Source organism: Hyaena hyaena, unplaced genomic scaffold, assembly GCF_003009895.1.
Source record: "Hyaena hyaena isolate Hyena2069 unplaced genomic scaffold, ASM300989v1 scaffold_134, whole genome shotgun sequence".
Classification (NCBI taxonomy): Eukaryota; Metazoa; Chordata; class Mammalia; order Carnivora; family Hyaenidae; genus Hyaena; species Hyaena hyaena.
In genome coordinates, this window is record NW_024080766.1 from 990,019 (window position 1) to 1,011,021 (window position 21,003).

Below are 21,003 nucleotides of genomic sequence, written 5' to 3' on the forward strand. Positions count from 1 at the left end.
GTCCTCCCCGTGGCTGTCCTCCCCAGGGGCCTCCTCCGGCCGTGCAATTCCCAAAGACTTTCTTTTCTCGCCCCCGCCCCGCCCCGCCCCGCCCCGCAGCCTTGCCCCGCCCGACACCCCGTGCGCTGGCCCCCCAGCCGGACTCCCCCCAGACCCTCTCCTCCCCGACAGGAGCGAAAGCCCGGCCGCACCTCGGCCTCCCTCCCAGGCCCCACACCCCGGGTCTGCGACACGGCAGACAATTAGAAGCTGGATGAAGGACACCAAACGTGTGTTTTCAGACGGGACCGCGGGTATGCGGGGCTGACCCCCGGGAGAAGGGAAGGGACGGGGTGAGCCCGGCAGCGCCCCAGCTTCCTGCCTGGCGGGACGTCCCCGAGGCCGCCAAGTGATGGCAGCACTGGGAAAGCTCGGGCGGCCCGAGGCTGGGAAGGACGTGTCCCTGTGTCCACCGGCTCCCAGGGCGGGACCCGGGGGCCGGCGGCTGACCCAGTCCCAGAGCTCCCACGGGCCAGGGCTGGGGGTCTGCAGGTCCCACGGAGGGCTCAGGGGAGGCCCCGGAAGCGCCACACGGCGGTCAAGGGATGGCCGGTCCCTGCCGTGCAGGCCGCCCAGAACCACTAAAGACAAACAGGCTTCAAGACGAAAGCCGCACGCGAGCGAGTTAACTTCCTGCCATAACTCTTGTAACGTCCCACGAAGGAAGATGGGGACCCTCGCGCGGCAGCACAGCTCACCGCGGCTGGCACGGAACAGACCCACGGGGAGCGCGGCCGACAACCACAACACGACGATTCAGTCGAGACGGGTAAGGGGCTAAAGGTAAGAGCTAAAATTGCAACGTTCTTGGAAGAAAGTAAGGGTAAGTTTTAGTGAACTTGGGTTTGGCAGTGGATTTTCTGATATGACGTTAAAATCATAAGCAACAACAACAAAATAGATAAGCTGACTTCATCCAAACAAAAAACTTTGTGGATCAAAGGACCCTATTGACAGAGACAAAGGGAGCTCACAGAATGAGAAAATACACGCCAGTCATGTCAGTAATAAAGTAACATCCAGAACATGTGAAGATTTTGAACTCAATAACCAAACCCCCCGGACAACCCAATTTAAAGATGGGCAAAACGGGGCTACGACAAACTAGGAGTTTCCGCACGGCACGGGAGACCACCAACAAAAGGAAAAGTCAACTTTTATCCGAAAAAGATGAAAACACTACCTCAAAAATATACCTGCGCCACTGTGTTCACCGGAGCATTATTAACGAAGGCCAAGACAGAAAAACAACCCACGTGCCCATCCGCAAACGAAAAACAAAACGTGGTCCATCCACACGGGGGAGGGGAAGCAGCGAAAGGAAGGGGACTGACCTGCCGCAGCAGGGATGGACCTCGAGGACGTCGTGCTCAGTGAAAGAAGCCAGACGCGAGGACAAACGCTGAATGATTCTTCTTATATGAGGTCCCTACGGTCACCAAATTCATAGAGACAGAGCGCAGGGTGCTGGGGGCAGGGACGAGAGGGGAAGGGACTTCGTGCCTCACGGGGACAGATGCGAAAGTCCTGGACGCGGATGGTGGCGATGGGTGCACGGCACTGTGACTGTGCTTAATGCTACCGAACCGCACACTTTAAAAATGGTTAAAATGATATATTTTATGTTATGTATAGTTTACCATAATTTAAAGAACTCTCCCCAAAAGAAGGCAAAACACGTTTCAGAAAAACTAAAGCAGAGAGAAGTCATTGCCAGCAAGTCTACGCTGTAAGACGTGTTAAAGGACATTCTTCAGATGGAAGGAAATGACGCCAAAACGGAAATCTGGATCTGCATAGGGCAGGCAGAGCACCAGACAGCGGATATGCTCGTAAATACAAAAGAGAGTTTTTCATTTAAGCGTATTTGGACTGTAATGGGCCGTTTAAAGCAAAAATAGTAACAACATGTTGTGAAGTTTATAACAAACTGTAAAAACAAAGCCTATGACAATAAAGGACAGGAGTGAGAACGGGAGCGTGTGTTGAAGGCCCCAAACTCCACGTGCAGTGGTATGACGCCATTCCAAGGCAGACTGTGACACGGTAAAGATGCATGTCGTAGGGGCTCCTGGGGGGCTCAGTCGGTTAAGCGTCCGACTTCGGCTCAGGTCACGATCTCATGGTTCGTGGGTTCGGGCCCCACATCGGGCTCTGTGCTGACAGCTCAGAGCCTGGAGCCTGTTTCGGATTCTGTGTCTCCCTCTCTCTCTGACCTTCCCCTGCTCACACTGCCTCTCTCTCTCAGAAATAAATAAAACATTAAAAAAAATTTTAAAACAAGATGTATGTTGTAAACCCAATAAATATCCACAGAAATTAAAATGAAGAGCTACAGCTTATTAGCCAATAGTTCAACTAAAACGAAAGCCTAAAGATTCATTAATTCAAAAGGAGGAAACGAAAAACAAGATGGGACAGACAGAAAAAACAACGAGACAAAAGACCTAAACCCACCCCCATGGATAATTATCCAATTGGGACCCCAAGGGCAAGACAGAGCCAGTTACACTGGAGAAGCAGCAAGGGCCAGCTCCATGCCGCCTACAAGGCACACGCTCTCAGTGCAACACACGTGGGTTAAAAATACAGGATGGAAAAGGTACCGGTGCAAATAGCCCATCGGAGGGCTGGGGGTGTCTCCTGCCAGACACGGCTGCTCCAGGATGAGGAACGTGACCAAGAGGGACATTTTACACCGGAAAGGGGCCCATTCAAAGTCTTGATCTACAGACACACACACACACACACACACACACACACACACGGTCACAGAGCCGCAGAGGCACAAGGGAAGCTGCAGCTGATGGAATTGTGAAGACAACGAGACACATGCACATTCACGGCCCAGAGCCCCACAGCGCGTCCCACAGCCGTTGCACGGTGCGCAGTGAGGACGCAGACCTGGAGAGCACCACAGCTCACACGACCCACGGACGTGGGCACAGGTCCCTTCCCAGCAGCGCCAGATGCTCGCTCTGTGCAAGTGCACCTACAATACTCACCAGCGTAGACCACACACTAGGTACAAAAGGTCTCAGTATAGTTTGGAATAATGAAGCTTTTTAAGTATATTATGTCACTAAATCAGAATTAAATCAGAAATCAACAACAGAAGCATATCTAGAAAACCTCCCAAGATTTCAACGTTAAACGGGAACACCCCCCAAATCTCCCAGGAGCCAAAGAGGAAATTACCAGGCAGATCAGGGAATACTTTGAACTGAATGAAAGTGAAAGCAGCATAAAAAACCTTGTGGGAGGTGGCTAAAGCCGCCTCCCAGAGGCAAATGAGCAGCTTTATGTGCACAGCTTTCTAGTTTCTAGTAGAAAGTAAGCGAAGGTGGTGTTGATAAATGTCTGTGGAACGCGGGACGTGTAAGGTGGCTGGAGTTACACGGGCCTGTTTTGGGGTTTCCAAACCCACAGGCACCGGTCTTTTACACCGTGAACCCTCCACGCCTCCAAACAAAAGACGGGTGACCCCAGTGGTGTCACTTGGCACCTTTCAGCCTCTGCAAGCTTTCCAAACGTTCTGAAGTGCACGGACATCCATCTTGAAATAGTGAGAGACACCCTAGCAGGAGGCCCTAGTCTCCACTTTGTTGGTGTCACGGTGCATCAGACCCAAGCCAGCACTGAGCGTCCGGGCTCCCTCGGTGCGGTGGGCTCGACCACGTGCCCCCAGGTGCTCACGGACCATTGGGTCCAAGCCTCCCCTTTCTGGTGCCAGGGCGTCTGCTGTAGGCCCCTTCCCTCTGACCACGGCCAAGCTGAGCCTGGGCCACAGGGTGAGGGCACACACAGCCCAGGGCTGTCTCGTCAGCGAGATGTCATTAAATTCGGGAAACGGAGTGGTGAACAGGTCAGCAGCGAGCAACAGCAAACTCGACTCCCCTTTTCCGGACAATTCTAGCTTCCTTGCCACACAAGAGTCCCATCCACACACTCAGGTAGACTTCCCCTCACCCTGTTTCTCACGGACACACCCAGCCAGTCTCTTGGGCAAATCCAGAGGAAGAGACAGGTCTCTAACACCAGACGGCCACTCCGGAGAGCTGGCGGGGCTGACGGTCCCTCCGCAGGCGGCCCCCGCTTCCCCCAGCCCCACGTTCACTCTCCTCCGGCCCCAGCTGCCAGCAACGGCACCCTGAAATCACAAGCAGGTCCGTGGCACACGACGGTCACCCTGCGCTGACCACCCTTCCTGGCCACGCTCCGGGGAAAACATCCTCCCAGCCGCGCCTGCAGACCCTCCCAACCCGCCTCAGGCCTCCTCGCCCCTCGAGGCCACTTTCCACGATGGAGATTCGGTCCCCACTCGGGGCCCAGAATCCTGGGACAAAGCATTCAGACTCCCAGTGTCCGAAATGCAGCGCAAATCCAGGACACGGCGTGCTTACCGGTCCCGGGGACACCCACCTCCCGCTGGCGGCATCCCCGACGTCCGCAGGACAGCCTCCCAGCTGCCCGGAGGCGGTGCTTCTCCCCTGTGCTGGGACGGGGCCCCGGAGCGGGGCAGCCCCTTCCTCCCAGGAAAGGCCTCCTTGGACTGTTCTGGGATAGAACTGGAGATCCTGGGGGCCTCTGTCCACCCGCCCGAGTCCTCCCGCAAGGGCGGGTATGACCCCCTGGTAGACAGACACTGCCTTTCTCAGTTCACAATTTCCCAACTCCACGCACATTGTGCAAACGTGCCTATTTGCTGGTGAAACCAGAATTGTTTCAATTTTTGTTGGTGGAAGTTCCTTTTGCTAAGTTGTGAGTGGACTCATTTCACATATAAACGTAAATAGGATATACGTAAGTAGGCGGCTGAGAGTCAGTCCCCAAAAGAAACGTCACGGTGGCTGTGAAATTTTGGCATCAGTGGGAAGCCCTGGGGATGCCCCGTGCTTGTCTCCGGAAGAAATGCCGGGTTTCCAGAGAAGCTGCCCATGGGGACGGTGAGGCAGCCCGAGCTGTGGGGGAGCTGGCGGGGGGCGGTCGTCCGGAGCCACCAGCACCCAAGCTCTGGCACGCCACCCGGCCCCACACACATTTATGAGTGCGTCTCTGGCACATCGCTCCACTCCACCAAGGCCAAGTCCAGAATCACCTCGACAGGGCGGCCTTGTGATACAGTGGGTCCCTGGCAAGTGTCTGCGTTGTGAGGAGAACGATGTGCCCACAGGGACACAGACGGCCCTTCCAGGCTGGGTCGGGCCACGTGGGGACGAGGGCGAAGGGGCAGGAGCTGTGCCCGAGAGGACCCCGAGAAGAACAGATTCAGGGGGAGCCACGTGCCCGCAGGCGGCGGGGGCCGAGTGGCATGGAGTGCGGGCCCGGGGCAGGGAGGGCACCAGGAGGCCACTGGACGTGGGGACCGAGGGCAGACTCGGCAAGAACTAACGCTTTGTCTGTAACAGGAAAAGAATATCTCGGGACAAGCAACAGCCAGCGTGGGTCAGCAAGGCTGGAGGTCGAGTCCTGCTCAGCACGCAGGGCGGCGGGGGAGCAGACGAAGCAGAGCCCGGCTCACTCTGAGGGTGGCCCGCGCCCACACCCTGCACCCCTGCCCTCCTTGTGCAGCCTCTGGCCAGCCTCCCTCACTCCCACGGTGGCCGGTTCTGCCCTGCACCCCTGCCGAGGACTCACTCCGCAAGAGCGTTGCTGAGCCACCAGAAGTGGGATTCAGAAAGGCGTGTCCACAAGAACCCCCAGGCACGGAACGTGGGCGCAGCACAGGACAAGGGCCCTCACCACACCTTGCAGTGAGCAGGGGCAGGGCGCCCGACCCCCGGGGCTCCCGCGTCCTGCCCTTCCCGAGGCAGTCACGGAAGGACCGTGTCACCGGACCCCCACTTACTCAAAGTACTCAGTGGCGGGCGTGGTCAGGAAGGTGTGGTTGGCGCCCGAGCTGGAGCCGGCGGAGTGCGCATCTGAGCAGTTGGGGGTGTTCCACGTGTTGTTGCAGTGGACCCACGGCAGCTCCGCGGCGAAGGAGGAGAAGAAGTAGTGCAGCGCCCAGGCGATGATGACGTTGTAGAAGAAGCCCACGTACAGGGAGATGAGGATGACCGTGAAGCCCACGCCTAGGGCAGGGGAGCACACAGCGGTCAGCAGAGCGCACGGCCACCTCCCCTCGCCTGGGCCGGCGCCTCGGACCTCGGACGCCGGGCAACGTCTCTAAGCACCAGAGACAACCAGTGAGAGCTCGGATGCCACGCTTCCTGCCACGGCCACAGAGCAGGGGCTGCGCCCAGCCCCCAAAGCAGCCGTGGCCACCCGTGTGCACCTGGAGACAAGCAGGGTTGCCAGGGCCACCCTGGCAGAACCAGTCACCCACAGACAGGTGGCGTGACTGGGACCGTCTATGGCTATCCGCTGCCACCAGCAGTCACTCCACATCAACAAGGTCATACAGGGCCACCAGGCCAGGCAAAGCTATCGGTCACTTAGTGTCACCCATCACTGTGCAGGACCACCTGGGACCCAGGAATACAGAGCACCACCAAGACCCAACAGACATCACCCCAAACCATACAGGGTCCCCCATGAATACCTAGTAGCTCCCAGAGCCATACAGGGTCAACAACGGTCATTAGATAACTAGGGTCTGCCATGGCCACACACAGCTACCAAGAGCTACTCAGAAACATTTATGGGCACCCATAGCTGCTCATACCCCCTCAAGAGCAAGCAGGGCCAGCAGAGTCATCTGGATTTATTCATAGGTACCTAGAGCCACCTGGAGTCACCCAGGGCCATGCATGACCACCCAAGGTCACCCAAGGGCCATGCATGACCATCCAGGGTCACCCAGGGCCATGCATGACCATCCAGGGTCACCCAGGGCCATGCATGACCATCCAGGGCCATGCATGACCACCCAACGTCACCGGGGCCTGAATGACACTCAAGGTCACTGGGGCCATGCATGACCGTCCAGAGTTTCCTGAAGCCACTGAAGGCCTTTTCAAATGACCTTTCCAGGATCACAAAACCTGGCATTTGGGATCAGTCACGGAGGGGCTCCCGGCCCCTGGTGAACTAGGGCAGAGTGGCTGGCAAGTGGTCTTGGGGGCTGTGCTGTCCTGACTCGTGGCAGATGGGTCTGGCCTCCACGCAAGGGCCAAGATGCCCTTATTCCTTGGTGCCAGGCAAGCAGGCCCTGGTCCTGCCACGGCAGCCCCTGCAGCAGGCCCCGCGCAGGGCTGTTTTCATTCCAACTCTGCTTCTAGGCTTCCCAGACAGGACCCGTCGGGACTCGGGCTCCGGCCTGCTGCGCTAAAGCCGCGTTGGCTGCCACCCCGCGTCCTGCCCGCCTGGGGGTGGAGCATGCCTTCCAGGTGGCGTTTATAGGGAGACGCTTGGGTTGTCCTTTATGAACAGAACCCTGAGGAGAAGTAACTTTCATGCTCAGGGCACCTCATGAAAGCTGCCTTCCGATCCTGAAAGCGGAGAGAGAGGCAGTAAAACTTACTGGTGCGCATACGCTAAACAGATCCAGGATCGGGCGCGCCCTAAAAGTGCAATAGGCCCTGTGTGTGAACCCTCTCGGAGGCCGTGGGTGGAAGCGGCAGTGACCCCAACACAGTTTTCTCTGCAAGGCCCCCAGCATGGACTTGGCCCCCCCTAAACAATGGTGCATTGCAACGCTGCTCCCTGGGTTCCTCAGGAGAGAGGCCGGGCTGTGATTTACAGCGAATCTGCCTAGGCAGCGTGCCGGGGGAAGCCGTGCTCCCCAAAAAAGTGCTGCAGGGAAACGGTGCTCCCCGGAGGATGTGCTGCGGGGAAGCTGTGCTCCCCAGAAAAAGTGCTGCGGGGAAACGGTGCTCCCCGAAGACGTGCTGCCGGGAAGCCGTGCTCCCGGGACGACGTGCTGCAGGGAAGCTATGCTCCCCAGAAGACGTGCTGCGGGGAAGCCGTGCTCCCCGGAAGACGTGCTATGTGTGTAAAAGGCCACGATGTCAGGAAGAGCATCCCAGAAGGTTCTCCCTGGCAAGGGGCTGACTGTGGACGCCTGACTTGAATCATTTTAAGGTTAAAAGGGTGCGAGCCAGAACCTGGGCCTGACGCGAGGCAAGTCAGGGGGCCTCTGAGCCAGCACTGGAGCGGATCCAACCCCCGTCGGGAGGAAGAGCCAACTTGGCCCCTGACCCTTCCTGCGCCCCGTGCTCCGTGCACAGCCCTCTTCTCAGCTAGGTTTCTCAACCTTCCTGCCAGAGTGACAAGGTCACTGTGGGCGTGCCCCGTGGCACCCGGCGCCAGAGGCTCTCCCGCAATCGAGGTCACCTCCCCCGTGCTGCCCTCCAGGTCCTCAGGAAGGTGGCTGTGAAGGTGGGCCGCTTGTGGAGTCGCTCCGAGCTCTGTCCCAGGTGGACACAGCCTCACAGCCTCACAAGCCCACGGCCTGGGCCACCGTCACCAGGTCCCCATTTGCGTCACTTAGGGTCCCCTCCCGGGCGTTGCCTGATGCCCTGGCATCGCCAGAGCCTCTAAATAAAGCTGCACTTGACAGACCTCTTCCTTCCCGGCTGCTGTGGGACAGCGCCCCCCGGCGGGTGGGGTCGCCCTGTCCTGGGTTCCCAGGGGAACTCAGGAACCTGGCTCGCTCCTGCCCCGCCCCTGCCCCCCAACTCCCCTTCCTGCCCCCCCCGCCCCCGCCCCTGCCCCCCCCACCACTGCCCCCCCAACTCCCCTTCCTGCCCCCCCACCCCTGCTCCTGCTCCTGGGAAGCTGGGGGCTAAACGTGGATTTTCCAGCCACTGATCTTAACGTCCGGTTTCTGAAGCTTGTTTTCCTTAGTATTTCTTTATGTTAATTTTATAACCTTTAGCTTTTACAGTAAATTGTACGTATTTTATCTCATATTAAGGTACTTTAAATTCTTTTTAGAAAGAGGCGTTTGATATATCACACCAAAGTATTATTCACTACAAATTATCACAACTGCCTTACACTCCATAAAACGGGGCGGCCGTGTCTTCACACACACGGGAGGCAGGTCTGGGGCTGGCAGGTAACCAGACACGGACACGGGCAGCCGGTGGACCCCACCCCCACCCCCACCCCCACCCCCACCCCCACCCCCACCCCACGCACGCCCACTGCCTCCAGAGCCTGGGGAGCACCGGCCACAGAAATGCTCCTGGAGGAGCAGCCTGGCGGGCCTCACGAGGGTCCCAGCAGGTCACCCTGGGGAGGGGCGGGACAGAGACATAGAGAGATAGGGAGAGACACGGAGACAGGGAGACACAGAGAGACAAAGAGACAGAGAGAGAGAGACAAGGAGACAGAGACAGGGAAACAGAGACACAGGGCGACAGAGACAGAGAGAGAGGAAGATGGGGATCGAGAGACAGGGACACAGAGGGAAACAGAGAGACAGGGAGAGACAGGAAGAGAGATGGGGAGAGACAAGAGAGACAGAGACAGGGAGAGAGAGTCCACCCACAGGGGCCCTCCGCACGGATGCCCGTCCGGGGCTGGACAGGGGCCTGGGGCTGCGTGGGGCCTGGACGCGGGGCTGTGGGGCACAGTGAGATCTGAAGGGAGCGGGTCTGCCCACAGGTCCTCCTGCCGGAAGGAGGGGAGACGCCCACACCTGGACCCCACTGGTCTCCAAGGGCGCGGGAACTCCTACCTACCGGGTCACGTCTTCCTAATCACCCCTCCGTTAGGATTAAGTCCTCTGAGATCTTTGCAAATCATCTACTGACACTTTATAAACCGCAGCATAAAACCCACACTGGCAGCTTTTCCAGAGAACATTCTTCTCGCGGCAGGACACGCAGACGCGGGGTGGTGGGGGCTCCAGACACAGGCGGATTGCTCGGGGGTCCCCCTGGTGGGACAGGGGGCCAGGCTGGGGCATGAGAGAAACGGACACGGATGTGCTGCAGGCCCGCGGGGCGATGCCCGCAAAGCCGGCAAGCAGAGCCCGCGGTCTGGGGGGCAGCGGGAGGCCCCCGCCGCCCCGCACTCCCCCCCCCCCAATCCAGGTCACCACGGTGCATCCATACGGCACCGACCACAGCACTCGCCGTGGGCTGTGAGTGCGCCTGGGCTCTGGCCGCGTCCACACCCCGCCGGCCCAGAGACGCCAAGCATCTGCTCCTGGTGCCCGGAGTCTGCTGTTCCCCTGCCACGTCCCTCGGTTAGGGCTTCACGGCGGAAGAGGCCAGCGGCCGGCTTCTGTGTGCGACCCTGCAGGGGACACGCCCAGTCCCCTGGCCCCCAAGCCACAGCCTGGGGGTGCAGTGGGGTGGGGGTGGGGGCAGACCTGTCTAGTTCCGTTTGGGGGCCCAGGGATCACGTAGCCCAGGGACAAGCTGCTACCGTCCTGAGGCTCAGCAAGCGGGCCACGAAGAAGGAAGCCCGCACAGCGCCTGGGGGCACACGAGCCGGGCGTCCCCGTGCTGGGAGGGCGACGCCCCCGGAGCCCCCGCTGCTCGGCTGTGAGCAGCTGCCGTCACTGACCGGGACCCACCGCCCGTCCTCGCGCCCTGGAGACCAGAGGGCTTCGGTTCTGCTCTCGGGCAAGCACACCGACTCCTCAAGGACTTCTCTGGAAATCCATGCACCCATCTTTCGGGAACCACTGTCATAATGAAAGCCGGCAGCGCCCCCGTGTCTCCCCCACGAATCCTTCCCGAGCCCCGGGCTCCTGAGGCGGGTGTGGCCTGGAGGCTGCATGGGGCGGCGGGAGGCCTGGGATCAATCCCAGCTGCCCCCTCAAGCCCCGTACCCTTCGGTGCCAGAATCTCCAGAACGGGGCAACGGAGAGAGCCCTTCCCCGGGGTCCTCACGAGGTGGAGGGAGGCGGCCCCGGAAAGCTGGCCACTAGGCACGGCCCTCTGCTCGGCACAAGGTGTGCTTGCCTCGTGGCGCCCTGGCATCCCAGCAGCGCCGGAGGGCTCAGTGCGAAACCAGATCGCTAGATACACGGCAGGTGGCCCGCCAGAGAATAGAGAGTGGGAGCAGATGGAGACGGACAGGGGACGGGGGGGCGGAGGGGATGGGGGGTGGGGGGTGGGGGCGGGGGCGGGGGGACGGGCGGGGTGGTAGGCAGGTGACAGATGGGTGACACGGGAGGGACGACAGGTGGGTGTGCAGACAGACAGTAGACGGCAGGGGGTTGACTGGTAGGTGGATGGACATGGGTGACAGATAACATGAGTTGAATTGCGTCCCCTCCAAATTCACGTGCTGGAAACTGAGCCCCCGGACATCACAGTGTGACCCTATTTGGAGGCAGGCCTTACAGGGCGACTAAGGGGAGCTGAGGCTGAGAGCGTGAGCCCTAGCAGGACCGGCGTCCTTAGAAAACAGGGACATTTCGTTATAGAGCCGCGTGTGGGGGTCTGAGACGGATTCCCGCCCACAGCCTCAGGAGGCATCCGTCTACCGGCGCACCCCGGTTTTGGATTTCTAGCTTCCAGAAGCGTCTACTCATCAGGGCGCCCGGTTTGTGGAGGGGTGCGTGCGGCCGTGGCAAACCCACGCAGAGTTGACAGGCGGGTGGACCATGACGGGCAGAGGACAGACTGACAGACAGACGGGTGCTTTGCCCATCTACCGCGGTAACACTGACGACCTGGCTCAAGGACGGCAGGCGTCGCGGCAGGGCACGCGCTCCCGAACCCTCAGTCGTCTCAGAGCGACAGCAGGGCCAGGGTTAAAATGGCACGTCCAGGGCCACCGACACCCAGCACAGCAGGGCCGGACGCGCGACACGTGGGCTGTGCCGCCCCAGGCGCGGGGGGGCGTCCCGCCATTACCTTTCAGGATGGGGCAGATCTTCCAGACGCCGGCCGCCCCTTCCCTGTTGAACTGCCCCAGGGCCAGCTCCATGTAGAAAAGCGGCATCCCGGCAATGACCATGAAGAGCAAGTAGGGGACCAGGAAGGCGCCTGTGGGACAGGACAGCGCGTCAGCCCGGGGTGGGGGCGTGGGCTGCGGGAGGGCCCGTGAGGTCGCGGGGCCGCAGCCACCCCAGCACCGACCACTAGCAGGCCACGGGCACGACCATGCCCACCCGTCTCCCGTGTGTTTCTCGCTGAAGCTCCCCGCATGGCACCCTCCAAGGGGAAGCCCCGGCCGGGCTGGCTGAGCCCCTCTCTCCATGGCTGCCCCCCACTGTCATCAGCGCCCCGACACGTCCCCGCTGAGACCCCAGCCGTCCCTTGTGCCACATTATGAAACCAACCCAGGAGCAGAGCAGATAAAGCCCCTGCCCACGCAGCAGCTTTGTCCTGGGTCCTGCCCGCCCCTGCCCTGCAGACGCTGGCCTCTCCCCTGCTGGGCGGCAGCTCCTCTGCGAGCTGAGGCCAGCCCAGCCTGCACGGCTGTCGCCCCCCCCAGCTCTCCGTCCTGAGCCTGCGTCACCCAGGGGCTGTGGCGGGCAGGTGCCGGTCGAGGGCCCGGAGTCCCCCCAGGGTGGCGCCTGGCCCTCCCACGGCAGCCCCTCGTCCCAGGCGCAAAACTGGGGGCCCCCCAGTCCTGCTTCACACGAGGGGACTTCGCCGCGCCCTCTTCCTGGGGTGGGGGGGGGGAGGCGGGGAGGCCACGGCTCTGTGTGTGTGCAGCTGGCCGCACGTCCCTGGGCCCCAGTGTTGTCCCTCAGCCCGGGGTGGGGGGGCCCGGGCGGTCCCTCCCCAAAGCCGTCACGTGCGGTAGTGGGTGACCGCGGGGCATGGGCGCCAGGGCTCAGGGGAGCGAGCACTGGCCCAAGTGGCTTCCCCGCTTAGGGTTTTGGGTGACCTGTGCCTTATTGTCGTTTTCTAGCCCAGAGGCAGTTGAGGGTCTAGGGCTGGCTGAGTTCGGGGGCGGGGGGAGGGAGACGGGGTCCCTTCCAGGGCTTTCCCCGCTCCTCCAGATTCCAGGGCCCCCATACACTTTTGTAAATACCGGCTTAAGTCGGCCAAAGATCCCACTCTGCGGACTTTCGAGAATTTTCTCCCCAAAGCGAGAGGCGTCTTTGAGAACAGAAGGCAGAGCCGCGCTGCCTCCGGCCACCAGCCCTGTCCCTGCTCTCCCGGCCTCGGGGCCGCGGGCGGGAAGCGCAGATGCCCGGTGAGCCGGCCCCAGCCGCGGGCTCTGCACCTGCCCCCACCCCCCCCGCGCCCCTCGCAGCCCCCCGCACGGTCGGGAGGCGGGGAGGGCCAGGCTGGGACTCACCGCCGCCGTTTTTGTAGCACAGGTAGGGGAAGCGCCAGACGTTGGCCAGGTCCACGGCGAAGCCGATCACTGACAGGAGGAAGTCGATCTTCTTGCCCCAGGTCTCCCGTTCCTGGGGCCCCGCGGGGGCCTGCGGGGGGCGGACGAGGGCGGAGCTCGCCAACTGCACCCCATTCCGCTCCTTGACCAGGACGAGCTCCACGGCCTTGGGGCCCGCGGCCCTGGGCGCCTTAGCTGGGGCCACGGCGGAGGACATGGGCGCCAGCGGCGCTCGCCGTAGCTCCTGGGCGGCCTGCGGCCTCGGGATTGTGCGCGTCCCGCGCTGGGTCTGCAGCCCGCACAGGAAATAAGCACACACAGGAACGCGGTGACCTAGTGGCCGGGGCTGCGGGTGCCCCGCGGCCAGAGCAGCCACTGCGGCCGAGCAAGCACATGCCAAGCACCTAAGACGCCACAGCCAAGGCTGGGGACGGGAGGAGACGGCGAAGCTCCTGCGGGCTGGGGGTGGGGCAGCCCGTGCAGACCTCAGGGCACACACCTGCCTTGCCCCCCCTTCCCTGGCACCCCTCTCTGTTCCTGTCAAAGTGCATGCTGTGTCATCTCTAATTCTGTTTTTTAAAATGTTTGTTTATTTTTTGAAAGAGAGAGACAGAGCGTGAGCAGGGGAGGGGCAGAGAGAGAGGGAGACAGAATCCGAAGCAGCTCCAGGCTCTGAGCTGTCAGCACAGAGCCTGACGTGGGGCTCGAACCCACAAACCGTGAGATCATGACCTGAGCTTAACCGACTGAGCCACCCAGATGCCCTGTAATTCTGCTCTAATAATAATGTGAAACGTCACCTCTGCCCACATTGCCAGGGAGCCATTTCACAATCTTCACATAGCATTCAAAGTTAAGTCTTTCTAGCAGGGCACATCTAGTCTTTATACACAGCAGTGAAGGTAAAGAGCACGTTTTTATACCCAGAACCACCCATGGTGATTCCATTCCTCACTCGGTGCCCCCAGGATGCCCTCCACCTGTGGCCGGGGACTCGGGCGCCCCGCTGCAGGCGGGCACGCCACAGCACCGTCGGCATTTAGCTGGGGGCAGACTTGATCTTGTAGCCAGTAACCTTCCCCAGGAACCGCTTCCGACACACTCTCCTAAAGCCCCGTGCAGCATAATCGAGGAGAACAGAAGAATCACACAGACCACACAGCAGGTGGCCCCGATGGCTGCCGAGAGTGCCTTCAAATAGGCTTCTGGGTCCATCAGCATCGTTTCCACTGTACATACATGCACGCACGCACATGCCTGCACACACACACACACATGCACAGAGACACACATATACACATGCACACCCACACATCTGCACACTCATACAACTCTCACACAGACACACATGCATGCACACACCTACATGCACATGCACACACGCACACACATACACGCACAACACACGCGCGAGCACACGCATACACACGCGCACATACACATGCACACACGCACACATACACATACACACATGCACACACGTGTGCACGCACACATATACACACGCACGCACACATATGCACATGCACACACATGCACACATGCCCTGGCTGAAGCAGAATAACCGATGTTGGCTCTAATGGGCGTCATTTTCCTCTGCATCCAGATCGGAACACCAACACACGGACGTAAGTTACTTTTCCCACCACCTGCCTGCGGCCCCTTCTCCAGGGACGCACCCAGCCTTCCTGAGATGTGGGAAAACCGGGTCGGATCGGAGGCGCCGAGGACCAGGTGGGGCCGCCTGCAGCGGGGTGCAGCGGGGAGGGCTGTGGGGTGCAGACCGCGAGCCCCGGTGTGGCTGCAGCGATGGCCCTCACAGGAGGAGACCCGACTCCTGAAGCTGCGGCCTCAGGGGCCAGGTTTGGGCCCGGAAAGCAAAACGTGGGCTCTCGGAAATCTCCGGAGAGGCCGCACTGGCTCGCTGGCCCCTGTCCCTCCCTACAGGCAGCGCGGGCACGGAGCCCCGCTCCTCCGCGTCCACACCGCATCCGAGCCACCCGACCATCTCCTGCCGAGACAAAGCGCCGGCCGAGAAAACCGCCCCTATCGGCTCCGGAACCGCTTCGCCCCCGTCTGCCCCACCCTGTTCAGCAGGGAGGACGCGGCGGCCGCAAGGGCCCGCGCGACCCCCGGAACTCCAGGGTCCCCCGGGGCGCGATCCGCCCCGCCCGGCTTCTCGGCCGCCGACGGCCGGAGGTTGCGCACGGCGTTGTCGGGGCGCCCTGCACCCCAGTCCGCGACTTCTGGAGACGCCGCGGTGTGCAGCACGCCGCGGCCCCGACGGTGCCCGCCGCGGCCCCGCGCCGCCGGGCTTGGGCTTCGGGGTCCGCCCCGCGGCGCCGGCTTACCTGCCCGCCCGGCCCCGTCTCCGCGCTGGGGTCCGGCGGGCGCGGCCTCGGGGCTCTTATGCGGTCGCAGGCCCGCCCCGCCCCCCCCGCCGTCGGGGACGCCCGCCCGCCCCGGCTCCGCCCCCGCCCCGCCCCAGGTGGGCGGAGGACCAGCCCCGGGCGCGCCCCCGCCCGGGTCCCCGGACCTGACGGCCCCGCGCGGGCGGAGGCGGAGGCGGAGGCGGAGGCGGAGGTCCGAGGCCCGCAGCCCGTGCAGCTCGCCCTCCGCCCGGGATCCCGCGCCTCCCGGGGACACGTCCGGGTCCCGGGTGTCGCAGGACCGAGACGGCGGCTCCCCGGAGGAACCGGCCTCGCTGTCCCCGCGCACCCGCGTCCGCCCCGGGGGAGCGGCGGGCGGGGAGGGAGCGGGGCGGCGGGCGCGCCGCGCACAGAGCTGGGCGCCCGCCTCCCCCGCCCCGCTGCTGCGCGGACCCCGCTTCGCAGCGGTCCCGCGGCCGGCGCCCCGGGGCGTCTCCAGCCAGGCTCGCGCGGAGCACGACGCGGGCGGCGGCGCGGGACCCCGGGTGCGGGTCCGGCCGGTGCTGTGCCGTCGCGCCCCTGGCCCCGCGGCGGTGACCCCCTGCCCCCGCTCTAGCTGGCGAGCTAGGGACCGGCCCGGGGCTCTACCCCCCACCCCCGGGGCCACGTGCCAGGGCCTTGGGCCCCGCCCGAGGTACCTGGTGGTCGCCCGGGTCCTTCCGTGGCCCCGAGCAGGACGCGCTGTGCCCGCAGCGCGCATCGTACTGGAACCTTAGGGCCCGAACGGCGGACAGGAAGCCGGTTTCCCCGGCGGGGCCTGGAAAGCCGTGGCGGTCAGTACCCACTCTGGGACCCAGCGGACTCGGAGTCTTTGCCGACATGCCCCCGGCGAGATTTTACATTTTGCAGGCCACCAACCAAGGCCCGGGACCCCGAGGTGCGCGGAGCGGTGTCAGGGTGAGTGGCCTCCGGGTGACCCAGCCTCTGGGCATTAACCTTCCTCCTGAGTAGCCTTTGATTTTCCCAGTGTGCATTTGCGATGACCGCGTCCACACCAGCCCCAGGCTCTCCGGGTCTGTCTGGGCCGCTGTCCTTGCTCAGCAGCGATCCGTGTGAGGGGACCCGAGTGCCCTCGCCCCTCAGAACCATTCATTCCCACCACCGCGCCGCCGGGAGACCCCCTCACTGCCTTTCACCAGGCCCCCTGCTAACCCAGCTGTGGCCGAGAGGACCCGCGCGGGCCCAGGATCGCTCTTCCAGGCCGAACTAGAACCAGGGGACTCTGCCTCTGTCCCCTCGGCTGCGGTGATGTAAATACCGCAGGACGGAGGCTTATAAACAAAAGAAATGGATTTGTCCCAGCTGCGGAGGCTGTCGATTCAGGGTCAAGGCACTCAGTGGGGGCCTGAGTCCTGATTCTGGTTCAGAGAGGTCTCTCTGCGTCCTCGCCTGGAGGGAGCGCCCCGGGGCTCCACCCTGGTGACCTGACCGCCTCGGGGATCATTGCACGGAGGGGTAGGATTTCAGCTCCTGACTGTGAGGGAGACACGATTCAGCCCCTGGAGCTCGGGGACGTGACAGCGATTCAGAAGATGCTGCCCAGACCACCTCGAAAGTGCGGCGCGGCAACGGCCCGCACCCAAGGGCTGTCGTCCCCGCATAGGCTCAGTAACTCAGGTTTTAGGAAAAAGGAGTAATCCAACGAAAGAGCTTTAATCAGCAAGAACAAGGAAGCGCATGGCCACCAAAGAAAGATTTTCTTTTCAGTAAGGGAACCCAAGATACAAATGATGATTTCAGATATAGATACTAAACCACAGGCACACGGTCCTTTCTCAGTGCTGGAGTCCGGAAGTCTGAGATCAGGGTGCCATTCAGGTCCGTGTCTGGGGAGCCTGCCTGGGCTTGTCCTCACATGGGGGGGAGGGGTGCTGGCGGGGGAGAGAGAAGTGGGGGTGGGGAGATAGAGAAAATGCACTTTCTACTCTCTTCTCTTACGGGCACTAACCCCATCACCGGGCCCCTCCCACGTGAGCTCATCTAAACCCCATCACCTCCCCAAACCCCACCTGGGACCCTTGGGGGTTAAGGCTTCAATTTTGGAGGGACACAAACGGTCTGTGGGTAACAGCTCCAGACTGAGGGGTTTATATTATTTACACTGAGCTGCACCGTCCGAGGATTTCATTTCCTTCATTAGAAATTTTTTGTCCTTTGAGTTAATTATTACCTGTTTTTTCATTAATTTTCCACGTTCCTGTCATTAATTCAATTCCAAACTCTGCAGCAAAAGCATAAATCACCCCAACATCTGTTAAAACATGGGGGGCAGTTGTGATTTAGAGCCTCCTGCCGCTGCCCCAGCGGGACAGCTGGCTCTTCAGTCCTGCGCAGCCACCATCCTGGTACGTGCCACGACCCCGACTCGGAACTCTCGGAAACGCCCCCCTTCACTGCACCCCGGTTTCCGGGGCCCCATGCGTGCTGCTTTCTATTTTATCGGCTTGGCCTCACCACCACCTGCTTCTCAGATCTCTGCGCCACGAAGGAGAATCCAGGAATTCTATGTTGGTGCGTCCGGGTTAGAATTTGCCAGTAGGGGACAGTCACCTTGGATTAGACAGCTGTAAGCAAAGCGGACGCCATTAGGGCCCAGAGGTGTGCGGCCGGGACGCGTTAAGGTCTTAGCAGCCCCCAGACAGCTTTTCAGAACCACCTGCTATACCTGAGGCAGTTGCTCGTGAGGGCTCAGCTCCGCCTTCAGCGCTGATTTCCTAAGTGCAGGAACTCAACTCAAATCCTGGTCTATGCAGCCGTCGATGCTGTGAATGCCCCCCAACCAAACAGTTATTGGGAAAGACCGTGAGGCCAGTTTCCCCTCACACGGCAGGGACAGCAGCACGCCCCCCGTCTTATCTCAGCACTCTATCACCTCCCCCCCCCCCAGCACACTGCCACGTCCAGCCCCCCGCACACAACGTTGGTCCTCCACACCGGGAACAGCGAGCTGGGTCAACCAGCAAGGAATGGAAAGTATCAGGATGCCTTGGGAAGACACATGCTTACTAAGGATTGGGGGGAAATGTAAATATGAATATTCCAAAGCTAGCCATCGGTTTAAATTTCTATGGGTCCACAGGTTTGGGACTGGTCAAGAAACCTAAGTAAAAGAGCTTGTTACATCTGGCAACCATACCCCTAAAGAAGAATCACCACATGTGGTGAATGTCTTGGGTTTTTGGGTTTCTAACTGGGAACGCTTCCATGACCCATTTACTGAGTCTCCCACCGGGAATGTGTTCACTTTTGAGGAGAGCCCCGCGCAGGAAAAGTTCTGTAACGGTGTGATTATTCTCGAACTTGAGCATGCACTGAAATCCCCTAAATAAACTTTATGGTGCATTAAGCACAGATCTCTGGGTCTCACCCCCAGATTTGGATTCAGTAAGTGTGCGGTGGAACCCAAGAACTTTCATTTCCAACAAGCTCCCAGGTGGTGCTGATGCTGTGGGCTCAGGGACCCCCCAGAAATGTGGATCTAGCAGAACCAGTAAGCGTGAAGGCTCTCTGGAAGCCGGGGGCACCGTGTGGAGCCGCCGGCGCCCCTGTAGGTGGCCCGTCGCGCACACACTTCGAAAGCAGCGGACGGGCAGTGTTCCCAGTGGGCAGAGAGCCCAGCGGTGCATCAGGCTGTTACGTAGCCAAGGTGGAGGGATGGCCAGAGAGAGAGGGGCCTCAGTCCACTCACGGGCATTGCCTAATGGTATGGCTGTATTGTGAGAGACTTCAAAGAAGATTAAGAAATTGATGACAAAGTCTTTATTGGCAGACTGCACAATTATGCAGAAAATGTTAAGAAATCCTAAAATCAACTACTAGAGGGGCACCTGGGTGGCTCAGTCAGTTAATCGTCCGACTTCGGCTCAGGTCATGATCTCACGGTTCGTGGGTTCGAGCCTCACGTTGGGCTCTGTGCTGACAGCTCAGAGCTTAGAGCCTGTTTAGGATTCTGGGTCTCCCTCTCTCTCTCTGACCCTCCCCTGCTCACGCTGTCTCTCTCTCTCTGTCTCTCAGAAATAAATAAAACATTTAAAAATTTAAAAAAAAATCAACTACTAGAATTAAGCAAATTTAGGAAGGTCATGGGATGTAACATAAGTCAATTGTATGTCTATATACTAGCAGCAATCAACTGTAAAATCCAATTTAAAATAATTTCACTTGCAATACCACCTAAAACAAATGCTTAGGGCTAAAATATGTGCAGTATCTCACAGGTGTTGAAAAGTAGGACACATTGCTGAGAAACTACAAAGGCTTAAATCAGTGGAGAGGTATACCATGTTCATGGTGGTAGGGCTCACATTAAGATGTTAGTTCTCAAATTAATGTACAGGTTCAACCTGATACTAACCAGAATTTGATCTTGCTTCTTTTGAAGAAATGTACCAATGGATTCTAGAAAATACATGGAAATGTGAATGCAGCCAAAACAGTCTTAAAAAAGAACTAAAACGGGGGACAGAGGAACCATCATTCATAATCCCACCATCCTAACAAACCCGATTTTATTTTTGCTGTCATTATCTTCCCATTTGTGTCCTCTTTTTAAAAACAGCTTTGTTGAGCTATAAATGACAAACAACAAACATATTTCAAGTATACAGTTTAATAAGTTATTTGTGTGGCTGTGGAAACATGAGCACAATCAGGATGATGAATATATTCATCCTTCTCAAACCCCCTTCTCCTTGGTGACCCATCTTTACCCCACCCCATCCCAGGCAACCACTGATGTGGTAGCTATAGATTATTTTCCCTAGAATTTTATATACTTGGAACCATATAATAAGTATTGTTTTTTTTTTTTTAATCTGTTCTCTTCCACGCAGCATATTTGAAATGACTCTATGTCATGGTGTGAATCAGCAGTTAATTCCTTTTCTTGCTGAAATACTACATACTTAGAGCATAGTCCATTTACCCCTCACCTGTTGATGGGCATTAGGATGTTACAAATAAGACTACAGTGCACATTTGTGGACAAGTCCTGTGTGGATACACACTTCCATTTCTCTTGGGCAAGCACTTAGTTGTGGAATGGCTAAGTTGTCTCATAGATGTGTGTCTAACTGGTTTTAAAAACTGCCACCAGATTATTTTGCAAAGTGTTTGTACCATTTTACATTTCCAGGAACCGTATATAAGAGTTTCAGCTAGCCTACACCCTGGCAACACCTAGGATGGCCGGTCTTTTTACTTCATCTGTCCTAACTGGGGCATGGCAGTGTCTCCTGGGTTAGGTCGTCATTTCCCTAGTGACGGGGAACCTCCCTGTGTATGGTGGCCTTCAAGTTCTTGTCCGTGTCTGTTCAAACATTTTGCACGTTGG

The 21,003-nt window shown here is 59.6% G+C and overlaps 1 protein-coding gene across 1 annotated transcript in view; it reads right to left on the reverse strand.

The window, feature by feature from the left end:
• Positions 1 to 16,492, reverse strand: part of SLC6A3 (solute carrier family 6 member 3) — a 44,026-nt gene extending 27,534 nt beyond the window's left edge. Inside the window, exons 1-7 of the mRNA XM_039238042.1 lie at positions 16,310 to 16,492; positions 15,328 to 16,227; positions 15,063 to 15,253; positions 14,880 to 14,986; positions 13,204 to 13,617; positions 11,805 to 11,936; positions 5,888 to 6,113 (exon numbers count right to left, since the gene is read on the reverse strand). Coding sequence (XP_039093973.1) covers positions 5,888 to 6,113; positions 11,805 to 11,936; positions 13,204 to 13,617; positions 14,880 to 14,986; positions 15,063 to 15,253; positions 15,328 to 16,227; positions 16,310 to 16,492 — 2,153 coding nt within the window. The remainder of the gene's footprint in view (positions 1 to 5,887; positions 6,114 to 11,804; positions 11,937 to 13,203; positions 13,618 to 14,879; positions 14,987 to 15,062; positions 15,254 to 15,327; positions 16,228 to 16,309) is intronic.
• Between the last annotated feature and the right edge of the window lie 4,511 nt (positions 16,493 to 21,003).